At 45.6% G+C, this 14961-nt stretch overlaps 1 protein-coding gene across 4 annotated transcripts; it reads right to left on the bottom strand.

Annotated features, from left to right (window-relative positions):
- Nucleotides 1-12117, bottom strand: LOC311524535 (hepatitis A virus cellular receptor 2 homolog). Of its 4 annotated transcripts, none has more exons than XM_084635707.1 (7): nucleotides 12079-12117; nucleotides 10516-10616; nucleotides 7779-8123; nucleotides 6269-6319; nucleotides 5141-5229; nucleotides 4395-4521; nucleotides 1-2987 (listed from the first exon to the last, which is right to left on the bottom strand). In XM_084635707.1, exons 2-7 carry the CDS (start codon nucleotides 10562-10564, stop codon nucleotides 2833-2835), a joined length of 816 nt encoding a protein of 271 aa, XP_084491833.1. In that variant the 5' UTR covers nucleotides 10565-10616; nucleotides 12079-12117; the 3' UTR covers nucleotides 1-2832. The 4 variants fall into 4 exon arrangements, with proteins under 4 accessions (XP_084491833.1, XP_084491830.1, XP_084491831.1 ...); XM_084635704.1 differs by lacking the exons at nucleotides 10516-10616; nucleotides 12079-12117 and adding exons at nucleotides 3478-3517; nucleotides 8242-8572; XM_084635705.1 differs by lacking the exons at nucleotides 10516-10616; nucleotides 12079-12117 and adding exons at nucleotides 3478-3517; nucleotides 8242-8572 and having other exon boundaries at nucleotides 4395-4518.
- Between the last annotated feature and the right edge of the window lie 2844 nt (nucleotides 12118-14961).

Here is a 14961-nt window from a genome sequence, read left to right as displayed (position 1 = left end):
TCATAATACACAAAGTAAGCAAAGAGAGGTAGGATAAAAGGCGGCGAGGGGAAGTGACATCTCTATCTTCAGGATCTACATTAATCATAGACTTCGAAAAAGCCAGCCCATATTGCTTTAAATTTTCTGGGCATTCCTCTTCTGCGGAATGCCAGTCGTTTGTTAGCGGTGCATTCCAGCTGTATCACAGAGCCACGCATCAATGTTTGATGGGGAGCGATTTAAGTTTTTGCAGCATTAATTGTTTACTGACCAAAGTTGAATGTTGGAACCACTTTGTCTTGTTACCAGGTAACTTCAGGTTCAGAGACTTCCTGCAGTTGGCATGCAAAAGCAGAAGGAGCCGTGAACTCTGTGCACATTTTTATAAGCATGCAATACAATCTCAGACTGTTTCACAACATTAACAGAGATCCATTTTACAGATAAAGATGTGGAGTAGACAAACCGGAAGGATGCTGTAACCATAACTTTTATCATCATATAACCTATATATAATTTTGTACAAAGATCCCCGAAGGTGCTTCTCATAGAAAATTTTGTAATTTTGGTTTAAAACAAACACACACAAAGATTTTCAGGTAGTCAGGGTGATTTCTAGTAAGAGATGAGCAGACTCAATTGTTAAACTATTGGAAGAGTGACTGGTTAGGACTCGGTCTGGTGCAACACACAGCTGATACAAAGAACAGTCAGTGCTGCAATGGACATTCAGCATGGGGTTTTAAAAATCCTTCATTGTTGGCCTCACTGCTCCTAGTGAAGTCAACAGTAAGTGCTATTGGAAGTCCTGCTGTCAGACTACGGATAGGATCTCACTGTTTGACTTTCGAAGACAGATTCTGACCTCACTCACACCAGTGTAATACAGAAGTAATGGAGGTGTGAGACCAGAAGCTCATTTTAATGTCTCAGTAAAATACATACTCGTTTTCTAACAATCCCAGTGATATAGCAAAATAATTAGGCTATTACAATAATAACAACTAGGAAGGTGAAGTTTCTCTAAATCTCAATCTTGTCCTGTGTTTTGTTTCTCATTGACAGATACCGCTGCTCTCTTAACCCAGAGTTTAGGGAGAGAGACTCCAGACCTGATTTCCTATTTATTCTAAACACTTTCTCTGAGCCAGCAAATCTCACATACAGGATGTGATTAAAATCAACACAGCATTATTGTCTCTCTACGGCTTGGCGGACAATAAGAATGAATGAAGGTCATGCCTAGTGTAACTCCATTGAAAGCAATGACTGAGGATGGAAAGTTTGCTTACTTTAATTTTCCTAATCATTCCTTTAAAAGTACCCCCCACATTGGCTTTTCTGCATCACCAGCTGGACTAACTCTAATAAGTTTATCTTGACTGATATCAGGAGATATTTGGCTCTCTCTTGCACATACTAGGTCTTTGCATTCTCAGGAAATCTGCTCTAGTTTCCTAGATATAGCTGGCTAAAAAGTGGTTTTTAAAAAACAGCTGAGCAAAACTGTTCTTCCCACCAGAACTGCCTGAATTTGTATCAGTTAGGTTGTGTTCTATTGCATGACCGTACAAAATGAAATATGCTGGCTCATCCCAATCCAATTCATTGTGGGACAGCCTCAATCTTTGTTTTGCAGTGTCCCTCGACCAAAAAGCATGGGGGTCATGTGTCCAATACCAGTTCCATTAACTGGGGTGCCAGTTACAGCCGTGTATGTGAGAAGCAGAATTTGTCTCAGCCTGCTGTCCCCTTACACGGCTTAAATCCCATTCAAATTTCAGTATGGTTAGTGGAGTTATTTTGGATTTATACTGATGTAAGTGAAGAGCAGATTTTGTCCCAACATTTGTTGCGTTACCAAGATCTCTGACATACCCTTCCAACATGACTCGGTTTCCCCTTGGTAATAGCAGTGAGAGGAATTTATTATTCATTCTTCAGGGTAGCTAGTGTTTTTTCTAGTTTCCTAGAGTTCTGGAAATGGGAGATCCTGTCACTAATGTGGTTCATGGTATGAATCATATCCGTTTTCTAAAAAGCACAGAGGAAGAACCGGATGTATTGTTTCCAGAGTAAAACGTGCTTAGTCATAATTAACTGAGACAACAAAATGTATGTATTCTATGTATTAAGAGCCTGACCTGCCAAGGTGCTGAGCGCCTTCTGGGAAGTGCTGAGTACTCTCCATTCCTAATGACTTCTTAGAAGTTGAGAAGTTTCAGCATCTTCCTGAAAGCACTTAGGATCCAGCAGGATTGAACTCTCACTGGTAACGAAGAATGAATATATTTTGCCTTAGCAAAAATACAGTTAAACTTTTGTTGTTTGAAACATTCACAAACAAATTCCTCTTTACAGCTACATCATCACAACTGCCACAGCCTGCTCCCCCCTGCAGATGGCATGGTATGGTTCCTGGCTGTGCCATCCTGCCCCAGGAAATCCAGCATCAAGGTAGAGACAACAGTGTTGGAGACACGGGTAAATATGAAAGTGGACTGTAGCTTCTGTCTTCTCAGCTGCTTAGGCATTGTGGTCTTGCTCTCATTCATTCTCAGAAGTGGCAATTTGTATCTGGTAACAAATGTAATACACGTATCGCTCCCATTCGGAGAATGGATGCTGAGAATGGCACTAAACTGTGGAGCCTCGTGTCTGCAATAGACTGGCAAAGTCTTAGCCCTGAATTTGTAGACACTTCTTGCTTTACTGGAGTGATGCAAATACTAGTTTGTCAGTCCATGTGCCCTCCACCAGGAACACCCCTCTTCGAAATTCTCAGTTGTATCAAACAAGGTTTAAAAGTGGTCAGTAGAACATATAGTTTAGAGTGTTGTATAAACTGGGCTAGTTTTGTAGTAACTGGCTAAAGCCACAGTGTTGATCAGGGAACGGATCCAACCATTCTTTAGTCCATCGTATAAATATTCTCTTCTGCATGGACCCCAGCTTCCAGCGTGCTCTGGAAGCCTCCATGTTCTGGGTTGGAGAATGAGACTGAGCTGCAGAAAGAGTAACAGACCCCGACCATTAAAACATAAACAACAAACCAGAAACACAAGACACCCGATATCCAAAGCAGATGGTTTACTGGGAAAATATGAACTATAGTAACATTTACTATTAGACGCTAGTAATAATGAATCATTATGTATTTATAAGGCACCGCAGGCCTGAAGATCTCCTGTTGCTTAATGTAAAATCAAGAAATACGAACCACGAGCCAGATCAACCGTTTGCTTAGTAAACAAAAAGAAGCACACGAGGAATAGCAATGATAATGAATTTCTCTTTTTGCATTGTTGTGTCAGATTATCTGTCCTGATATGACAAAGCCAATCAAAGTAAAAGCATGCAGCTCTGGAAATGTCAGCGTGTGTCCTGGAGTGTCTGTTTGGCACATTTCTTTCTGTCCTACCAAAGGTGCAGACATTTTGGGACCTAGTTTTTGATTATGGCTACAGCAGAAACAGCATAGCGAATAGCATTTACCTTGCCAAAGTCTTCAGCTTCTGTCTGTTGTGGAAATACCCTGAGGATCGTCCAAAATAGGAAAGCCGGGGGAGGGAGAAATGGGTTTGAAAATCATTAAAAAAAAAGAAAGCAGCAGGTTCAATGAGAAAAAGTCAAGTGCAAAAGTTGAAATAAGGGAGCTTTAAAGTGGGTCTTTTAAATATGTGAAACACCCACTATTTACATGAGGCCAAACTCCCACAGGGGCTACCCACGTATATACCCTGATTGAGAGCCGCCATGGGAGAAAGTCTGCAAAAGGGAACATCGTGGCTGGCGTCGCACAAAGCAGCTGCAGCTTCCCTTGTGATCAGGAAAGGCCAGGAGAGCACAGCACCCACACTGAGTGGGGTGGGGGCATGGCCAGTGCAGCATGGAGATGGATTGATATAGGTCAGGGGTGGCCAAACTTACTGTCCCTCTGATACGATAATCTTCAGAAGTTCGAGAGCTGGGCATGACTGCTGGGGCTCGGGGCTTCAGCTCTGTGGGGCACACCTGCCAGTGCTCCTGCCCTGCAGTGGCATTGTGGGCTAGGAAATTCTGCCTCAGGGGAGGGACTTGCCGTGGTTTGGGGCTGAAGCCCCAGCAGGTGCCTCCGGTAGGGCTGAAGTCCTGAGACCCCCATCCCTGTTGGGCAGAAGCCCCCAGCCCCTCCATCCCACCACAGGGCAGAAGCCCCAAGCTCCCGCTCCAGTCTGGTAGATGGAGAATGGGCAGGGGTGCTCCATGAGCCGCACTTTAACTGTAATAAAGCACATGCGGCTCCGGAGCTGCAGTCTGGCCACCCCGATATAGGGCATCCTCTGAGTAGCCACCACTGGCCAAGGTCCTAGGGAAGCAGAGAAATAAAACTATCAGTCTCCTTGGATTATCGTCTATCTCAAATCACTTACTTTTGGATAGAATTAGGGCCAAAACCACGATGACTAGAAGTACCACAAAAATGCTGATTCCAACATGCATCCCTACCCCCATGGATTCTGGCTCCATTAGCTGATGGATTGACGTGGACATAGTCTGCTGAAACACAGAACACGAGGGTATGAGGGGCAGGAATAGAAATCATATAGACGACTTGAAAAATCATTTGGCTGCAAGGTAAACGGTAAACACACACTAGAGATAATGCACCCAACTTGAGACAGTGTGCGTTATGAGACACTATGAGATTCCATACAGCTGGACTCTGATTACGGTTGGGATTTTCAAAAGTGCCTAGAGGGAGCGAGGTGTCCAAACCCCATTCATTTATGTAGAATAGGTGTATATTCTAATTTTATTTATAGTTTAAAGAAGCAGCTCTTCATTCCAAAAGCCTGCGTTTAAGGCCAAACACTGCAGCCCTTATTCAAGCCTTGATCCTGAGAAGTGACGCATGCCTTCAATTCCTATTGACTTCAGTCTTTAAATTAGACAAAACTCCCTTTCAGCTCAGTAAGGAGCGAGTAAGGACTCCAGGATTAGCCCTTTCTACATGTCACTGGAGTTTGTTTGCATTTTGGTAACAAAGGCATCAGCGCTATTTCCCAGGCACCAGAGGGACAGACTCAGTAGAAGTATTTCTCTTTTCCAACCAAAAGAGAGCATGGAAAGTGATCTGCAGAGACAATATAGTCACTATTCCGACCTGACCACTTACAATTGAAGCATCCTGAGGGGCTTCTGAACTGAAAACCAATGGCCATTGTGGGGCGACGGTGGAAGGTGAGTCACTGGCATTCGCAGCAGCTGAGCAATGATAAGATAAACCAACATCTCACTTAGCACAGCTAATAATTCTTTCCGTCTTCATAGCTAGACAATGCCAACTTCTCTATCTAAAGTGAACTGATTTCTTCTGAGAACCGATGGGCTTTTGACGGCACTGTAAAGGGTAAGTGGGGTTGCATACAAGACTTCACAAAGCTGAGAACACTTTTATGTAGCATTGAGGCTGGCCACAGTGAGACAAACTTGCAAAACTTGCAACTACAGCATCTTGACGCGGTGCCTATTTCCCGGCTTAAGGCAGCACCGTATAACATTTAAAACACAGGGCTAGAAAATGCAAAAACTTTACTACAATGGTTCAGTGAATGTGTCATTTGATTACTGAATAACCCCACAAGCAATAAAACCAACCCACCAATCCCAAGACTGAAAATGTGCTATCTGAGGATCTACAATTAGTGAAAATGGAGTCCCCTCCTGTTTATTTTAAGGGGACTGATTCTAAATGAGATGGTCTGCTTCAGCTGTTGTCTATGCTCAGGAAAGGGTGGCATTTCCTGACATCAAAGTAACACAACTGTCTGTCTCTTTTTGAGGCTTCTTCACGGATGTGTCCATTATACACATAAGTATACAAGTTTCTCTGCCGCTAGAGACACATCACATGCTGAGAAAGTTTTCACTTCCTCTTCTGAGAGGGCAACAGAACTATGTGGAAACATATTCGAGTTGCTGAGCTCACAAAATCCAGATGAATGAAGCTGGCATTTCTGGTTTCAAGTTCAAGCTGAGCTCAGAAGGCTCAAAAGCAAAATATAAAAAATAAATATTAAAACATAAAACAGTTTTAGCGGGCTGCAAATTGTTTAAAAGACCCCTTCAGACCTTCTCATCTTTGCTTGGGGCTTATTGTTAGATCCCAGGGGATCAGATTTTATAATATACAAGTCAAAGGGAATATTTTCAACTACTGTTTGTTATTTAGTTCCCCTTCTGGGATCCCATTACAAAGGGACTCACACACACCCGAGAGGCGGAATACTTGGATAACCATTACCTGAGGTGTGTTCAGATGTGTAAGTATGAGGGCCTGCAGTGGAGGTCCTAGCTGGTGTTAAAAACAAAACAAAAACCCCACACATATTACAACAGTCAGCAAGATGTGTCCAACAAACTGAAAGAAATAAAATGCTTTAACAACATATCACCAGCAATAAAACCATATCCCTTTATCCATCTGGTTTATTGCAAGAAGAAAATGACTTTGTAACTTTTATTTGCAGGACAATACAGTGCAGCAAAAGGAGAGAGAATGAAAATCACAGTTACACTATCGATGTATCTGCTTGGGGGTTTTATCCTGCTACCTGTCACCATAGCCTCTGAGCACCTTCCATGTCAAATCACTAACGAAGGTCCTAGCAGACTTCCTGGAGGGTCTGGACTTCTGCCTTTTCTGGGTAAAAAAGTTGGCTTGGGGTAAAGTTTGAGGTTTGATTTTTCTTGTTGCCACAACTGGAGTTGTACATTTTAAAATGTGTTATTTGCCAGACAACAGAGCTGTAGGGAGCCCGTGTTGAGATTAAACTTCCGTGTATAAAAATCAGTCATGACTTAAGGCCGGGTTGTACAAACTTGACTTAGGTTGATGAGCACTGGCTCCAACAGGAGTACTTTCATGAGTGCTCACCGAGGGCTGGAATTCACCTATATGTTGAGAGCCAGGCCCTGGCACCGCTTAACTCCGCCTCAGCCGAGAGAGGGCTAGATTCATACCTGGTACTAGAGTACAACACTGAGTTCAACAGAGCTGCACCTGCTGATGCCAGGTCTGCATTTGGCCCCACAAGTTTGAAAGGAAACATGGCTTGGTAGGGGAAGATATAGAGGTTCTGTGGTAGGGCAAACAGATAAGTCTAGGTTTCTAGGGGTAGGAACAAAAGTCAGTTAGGGTCTGCTCCAGGCAGGTTTCCCGGCACCAGGGTGAGGATTTATAACATTGGAATCCCAGAAACCAGAGAGGGGACCAGGCTTTCCGAGGAGAACATGTCGCCAGGGGCTCGGGAGCCCTGCAGAACTTTGTGATGTCTGTCACAGCGGGCACAATAGTATCCTTTTTATCTTCATGAATTAGGGTGTGACCCAGAGCCCAGTAAGGTGGATGGGTACCTTTCATTCATTGTAATGGCCGCTGGATCTGCCCAAGAAGGAGGAACGTGAACACATCTACCCACAAGAGGGGATTATTGTGCCTAACTAATGAGAGAAGCATACTATGCTGTCCACTCTCCTGGATGCTACATGCAGTATTGCGAAGATTGCTAGTAAGAGTGGTGCGCCATGGCACAAGGGAACAAAACGTCCATTCCCGTGCACTGGCTCTGCTGGGTTACACTGATGGCAGAGGCTGCTTCCTTTCCACAGTGGTAACGGTACAGCTTCAAAGTCATAATGGTTAACACTGCAGGACATTAATACATTGTTTCTGTCACAAGCTGAGAGAGTCAGCCAGAGGGCAGGAGTTTTACCCTTCAAGGACACTCATACAAAAGAAAAGCTCTGCTCACCTGTCTCAATCGCAACTTCCAGATTCTTCTGCTGATCATTGAACCAACCAGGGATCTCCACACGGCAGCAGTACACCCCTCCGTCTGCTTCTGCCACATTCACTATGGTCAGGGACACATCCCCCTGAGCGAGATTCCCTTCTAACTGGTATCTGCTGGACTGACGCTTGGTTACCCTCCGTCCATCTGTCCAGAGAATTGGCTGAGAACACTGAAAAGAAGGACAGCTGCCCCGACCCCAGCACATTGTTGTGATGTCACTTTGGCGATTAACTCGGTATTTACAGGGCAAAGTGACGTTCTGACCCACCACTCCTCTCACTGGAGAGCCCGATACTGTGAGACCTGCAGACAAAGATACAACAGTAATTGAGACGGGGCTAGGATACAATGCACAGGCTAATGGGACCTGCCTGGCATCTCAGGCACAACACAAAACTGTCCCTGTAAGCTCGCCACATACCTCCATTGCAGGTGGATCCACTGAGGTGTGTGTTTCTCCTCCTCCCCCCAACAGGCGAGGATGACAGCAGGACACACACCATGACGCTTTTGCCCACAATGTGGTTCTGTCCAAGCCCAGGAAGCACTGATGTGCCCAGCTGCTGCCCCACCTCACCCTCCTCACCACGGCCAGGACCATGCAGGGAGAACAGTTCTTGAATCTGCCCCACTTAGCTATGGGCAATTCTCTCAGCAGCTGTGTGTGCGGCTCCCTGACCTAACAGGCGTTCAGTTGTCAGGAGCCAGGACAGTTTGGGAGCCATGGAAAGGCACACAAGTCTGTCTTCATGTTGGTGTCACTTGTTTGTGAGGGAAGCTATGCCGGCTAATCCTCCTGATAGTGGCCCACGACCCCTGTGGTGTCCCTGGATGGTTCCCACCGGCAACTGTTACAGATCCTATGATAGTGGTGACTATAACCACCTCCGCTATAATACGGCTTTTGTGGGTGTGCAGTTCTCCAGACCCCCTCTTGACTCCTCACTCACAGGGGTTCAAGATAGTATGAGCTTCACCAGGACTTGTGCAAGACTTGTTCCTGCAGTATCTGGAACTGATAACTCAGACTCTGTTGTTCTTAATGGGAGGATCTGTTGGGTTTTACTCAGTCTATGATCCTCTCCTTCCTTTCCCTGTCCTTTCTGAGCCAGAGCCCAGACACAGGGTGAGGTAGGAGCATGTTACTGCTGCAGGGTCATAAGCCAGATTACTGTCTCTGTCGGTCTCTGGCTGCGGGTGGGAGCAGGTAACGAGTTTGGTCTAACAAACTAGCACAGGGCAGCTGGAATGGGCTGGTCTCCTGGTGGAGGCAATACTAGGAGAAAATGGTGAGACAGGCTTCAATGGCTGAATTCCCCTTGCATGAAGATGCTGTGGTTTCAAAATTCCCTAGTGGGCACATATTCTGGGCTAGACTCTCAAGATAGCCCTTAGGGATGTGAAATTCACCCCCATGCAGAGATCCAGCACAAAGTATATGCATCACCTACATCCTGTTCACTTTGAATTTCATCTCTCATGGAAGAGCAAAGGAAGCTCTGCTTTTGATAGAACAGGTATTATAAACTTTCTATCCAATTGAATAATAGGGTATCACTAGGTTTAATTCCTCAATCAAGTAACTCCTAATGCTACCGGGGTAGAATGCTCTGCAGTGGGTGTTAATACTTCCCAATGCAATTTTTCCAAATTGGTCCAATATAAATGAGGGTTTGTATGGGAAAGGAGATCAATATTCGGTAGGGGTTAGTTAAGCTAATCCTGACCTTTTCCCAATGAAAACACTGTTGAACACCTTTAACCTTGATTTAGGTGGGCAAGGTGGATAACGTTAGCTAATCAACCTCTTTTCCTAAAAAAGAGGGACCTTTTCAGTAATACAACTGCTTTCTACTGCAACTTTGCCACAGTAACCTGTGAGAAACTCAGCTCTGACAACATATGGTATTAGCAGTTCATAAAGAAACATTTTTGAATCCCACCTCTTATTTAGCAAAAAGAAATATTTTGAAATAAAAACAAAAGGAGGCAGAACCTGTAATCTCACTTTTACAGCATATGGACCATATCCTGCCATTTTTAATTTTTGTATTTAAAGCAGATCTCCCTGGCCTGACGGCATTAGGTGGCCCATTATCTTCGCAACTGCTCCCCACCCAAAGTCACAGCACACACTTTTTCTCTAATATATTAACGGTTCATTTTAAAAGTGCACTAAAAACACTCAATTCGTTCACAGAGGGAAAGTCCATAATACAGACAGAATACAGACGAAATGTTCACAAACGGTAAATTAAGTCTTGTTTTATATATATTTCTAGATGACATGGGTTTATAGATCTATGCTCATCTCTAAAGAGTACAGAAAGACAAATAAGTTTTATGCAAATGTAGTTTGCCAGTAGGTATTTCAGACCCCACTGCTTATGGTTCACATTTGGATGATTATTTTTGTAACCATGATGCCCAGAAATTTCCTTTTTATAAAAGAAAACAAAAGCTAGAGGAGCTCCACAGAAGGCTATTGAGCAACTCTGGCTTATTTTTTACATTGCAGAAGATTGCAGAGTCTGTGGCAAACTACAACACTGTGACACATGACCAGCCTTCTTTAGGAGACATCCAGTTTAGTCCATGTTTAGTTACTCTCCATGAAAACTTAGGAACTATTATGCACTAACTGCCCATCAAAGCCCCATCCACTATCTGTTATTCTCTTATTCACCTTACTTACCTGTAAACAGGACCATTAGGATCCACTCCGAGATGAAATAAGGAGCCATGGTGATAACTGACAAGAAGGCAGAGAACCGTCTTCTTTAAACTTTGCAAGGGCTTGAGGAAAAAAAATAATGTTCTTTTCTGACACAATCTTATAGTTTCACTTCCCTAATGTCACAAATGATGTCACACTTAATAGACTGAATATTACTCATAGGCCTAATCAGGGTTGGCTTTTCCTGTGGTTAGCAGCCTTTTGCTCGCTATCTCCATGTCCACACTAGCAATTAGCTGTTGCTGACAATGGGTGCACATGGTTTAACTGCAAGAGCAAACCACTCAGAAGCATTTCAGAAGCCCTGGTTACAACCTGCTTGACCACAGTTTCTGAAATAGCATTGAGCTCAGATTGTTCTTATTGCCACTTGCAGTTAAACTCTGTTCAGCTGCACCCGTTTCTTACACCCAAACTGTGGTGAAGTGTAGAATATTCTTGATGTTTCTCCCTGCCCCCCATCGTGCCCCTTTGTTTAGCCACATTGAATAGATATAGCAAAAGAGTTCACATGAGAAAGTACTGCAGAGACACAGATAAAAAGAGAGACAGGGGAGGGAGTTCCTAGGAGAAACATTGGTATTAATGGATTCCCAAGCGTTTACAATTCATACTACCCTAACAGTTGTTCATTTTTTGGAATAATATATTTCTGACTATTTCCATCTAGCTGGCAGATGTTGCAAAAATACTTTGACCATCCAGATTATTAACCACCCAGATAAGACTGTGAGACCCACCACCAAAAAATATTGGCAGACTCACACTGTTCCACTGCTGTAGCCTACAGGGAGTTGCAGCATGTTGTCACTAAAAATACTCAAGTGATGGAAAAGATGACTGGCCTCTTGGACAACTTCTCAGGACCACTGCTTGGCTACTTTCCCCTTCAACAGGATACAGGGAGTGCAGGATTCCCAGAAAACATCTTTAAAAATGTCTTTGAGCCTAAGTCTTTAACAGATTTACTTTTCTCATTCTTCGGGTGGGATCTTGGAGGGAAATGCTGCTTTTTTCTAATCTCTATCCTCACAGGGTCAGTAAGGGCATATAGAGTTGTTGTTACCAGATGATCAGTAGAGAAGCTTTATTGCATGATCTTAATTAAAAATACCTACATCTAGCACCTATTAGCCCCTGCAAGTTTTCCAGTAATCAGTTACGTGACTCTGCAACAAATTGCTTATAATTAAATTAAACCTCTACCATGGATTTAAATTAACAAGACCATACTTCTGAACCAGCCACCTCAACATTTCCATAGTTGAGGTGTGAGAGTTGTGCAAAATTCTGCTATTTACAACTCACTTGAACCCACTATGCAGAGAGGGGCTGTGAATCCTATAACTGATACCAGGCAGTGAGATAAATGAGCCAGTATGATTAGACATGTGCCACTTGGTTTTGAAGCGTAAATGTCAAAGATCAGGCTCTAGTTATTCTTGTTAGCTGTGACCACAAACTGTTCCAGATCTCTGTAATGAGGGTTAAAAACAGGGGTGAATAACTTAAAGGACTTACCAGTACGCAGGGAGGCTGCGGTCCTGCGCAAGTTGTGGGGCCACGCCACTCTGTGCCCCCGGAAGGGGCGTGGCCTCGTGCAGAAGGGGCGGGGCTGCGGCCAGACTCCCCCAGCCAGCCCTTCAGTGCTGCCCGATTTAAAAGGCCCAGAGCTCTGGTCACTGCTGGGAGCTCCGGGCCCTTTTAAATCACTGGGCCCTGGGACAGCTGCCCCTTCCCCTGCCCCGATCAGTGGCCCTGCCAGTACGATCGCCTGTGTACCGACGGCCACTGTCTTACTGGTACACCGTACTGGCTTACTTTCACCTCTGGTTAAAAACCAAATAAAGGGCTTACTTAGACATTCATTTTATACCAAAAGCACAGGTTAATAAGAGTCCTCAGTTAAGTGACCTTTATTTAATTCTGTTTGCTACCAGAAATTGGCAACACACCAATTAAAATCTTTGTTTCACTTCAGCAGCTCTCCACCACATAAAGATCACTATGGCGACTGACCATTCTGCCGGCAGTGGCAGCAGAGGTGGGCACAGGCCTCGAAGGACTTAATTCTACAGCAGTCTGTCAACCCGGAAGTTTTCTGCATCCACTAGAATTCACTTGCACATTTGAAATGATCTACAATGTCAATGAAATGATCCAAGTCCTTCAGTGAGCCCAAGACACAGTGGGTGACATTTTTGAAAATTAAACATTGTTAGATTTCCACAAGAATTAAGTATTTAATCAGAGACAGGGCTCAAGGAGTCTGGAAGTCTGACAAGTCTTTTCATCTGCTTGCAAATGTAAATGGTTGGATTTTGGAACCTTCCTGCGTCTCTTGGGTGCACGGTAACGGAGGATAAATTGTTATGAGGTGGGTGGAGCACAGGAGCCGAACCACTGATGCTGGGTGCTTCTCTAGTCTCAGCTGGGTAACAGCACCCTGGGCTGTTTCCTTGAGAAGGGCTAGAGGGATATTGCACTGAAGTTAACCCCTGAAAAATCTATGGTGCCTCAGAGATGTGAGAAAAATCACAGGGACACATACAGGTGCGCAGGCAGAGTCTAGCGTAGAGGTGGGCAAACTACGACCCGCGGGACCGTCCTGCCCGGCCCCCGAGCTCCTGGCCCGGGAGGCTGTCCCCCATCCCCTGCAGCCACGCCACCGCATGGCACAATACTCTGGCGGTGGGGCTGCAGAGCCCGGCCTGACGCGTTGCTCTGTGCTGCGCGACATGGCTGTCTGTCCTGGAGCAGTCGCACCGCAGGTGCTCCAGGCAGCATGGTAATGGGGGCAGGGGGCGTTGGATAGAGGGCAGGGGAGTTCGGGGGTGGTCAGAGGCGTGGATAGGGGTCGGGGCGGGCACAGGGCGAGGAATGGGGGTTGAATGGGGGCACGGGTCCCAGGGGGGCAGTCAGGAAGGAGAGGAGGGGTTGGATGGGGTGGTGGGGGGTGATCAGGGGACAGGGAGGGTGGATGGGGCAGGGCGCCTGGGGGGGGTCAGTCAGGAGGGAACAGGGGGGTTGAATGGGGTGGTGGGGGGCAGTTGGATGGCACAGGGGTCCCGGGGGGGCAATCAGGAAGGAGGGGGAGGTTGGATGGGGCGGTGGAGGCAGTTAGGGACAGTCAAGGGAATGAGAGCAGGGGGTGGTGGGGTGGATGGGGCAGGAGTCCTGGGGGGGCTGTCAGGGGACAGGGGGGTTGGATGGGGTAGGAATCCCGGGGGGCAGTCAGGGGACAAGAAGCAGGGGAGTCGGATGGGGGCGGGGGCCGGGCCATGCCTGGCTGTTTGGGGAGGCACAGCCTCCCCTAACCGGCCCTCTATACAATTTCAGAAACCCGATGTGGCCTTCAGGCCAAAAAGTTAACCTGCCCCTGGTCTAGTGGGTGAAAGGGATAAAGGGACCCGGGACATTCTGGGAAATAGCTGCGGAAAGGGTATGTATGTTTTGGTCAACAATTGCCACTGTCTGACAGGGTCTGATCCAACTCCCATTTACTTTGAGAGGAATTAGATCAGGCCCTTCATCAAGAGAGCATAAAAATATTTTTGCACAAATGTATTTGTTTTTTGTTGGTGTTGGGACTAATTAGTCCCATCCCTCTTAATTTTGCTGCTTGATAGAACTAAGAATATGTATAAACAATGACTAACAATGGTCAGTGGAACATACAGTTCAGGGAGCAGCATAAAATGGGCTCTCTTTGTCTTTAGTGGCTAATACTACGGTTTTTCAGCCAGGGCGGCTCTCTGCACTCACATCTTTTCTATGGACAGTTTTCAGCCTGCTGTGTTGGCCTCAACCTTTGGATCCTGCATGCTTCCATGCCACTGGGTCTGAGCAGTGTCAAGACACAGTCTCTGGTTTGGCCTGTCAGGCACCCCCATCTTGGGATGTTGGATGCAGCTGTCGTAGGCCCCATGACCTCTGCTGAAGCCCCCAACTCTCCCTGGTAATTTATGCACTCTACCCGCCAAATTCTACCCTTGTGGCACTCCAATTTATGGTTTAAGCCTTCAGAGACCATGTGACAGTTAAATCAAGGAACAATTTGCAAAGGAATTTCACACGCACACTTTAGACTGCACAAGAGATTTACAGAGCTACAGAAAAAATAAAGACTTGAATGCAACGGCCCCACCCCACAGATGATCTCTTCCTTCCGTTTGGGTCTGAGGTGTGCCTGGTCAGGTGAGGTGGAGACTCCCTTGTCCCTCTTGCTGCTGGCGATCGGTGGCTCCCTCTACACAGAAGCCCCCTCGTTTATATACATGAACTTGGTCTTGAACCCCAGTGTGATACCTCATGTCCCAGCCATGGTTTGGAGGGGCTGAGGCTGATAAGAGTCATAAGCAAGTCAATAATTCTTTGCAGCCATCCGGGTGACCCATCCCATGT

This window comes from Lepidochelys olivacea (genome assembly GCF_965140295.1).
Source record: "Lepidochelys olivacea isolate rLepOli2 genome assembly, chromosome: 8".
Lineage (NCBI taxonomy): Eukaryota > Metazoa > Chordata > Testudines > Cheloniidae > Lepidochelys > Lepidochelys olivacea.
The sequence above is the reverse complement of the archived record's forward strand: the minus strand, read 5'-3'. Positions and strand labels throughout refer to the sequence as shown.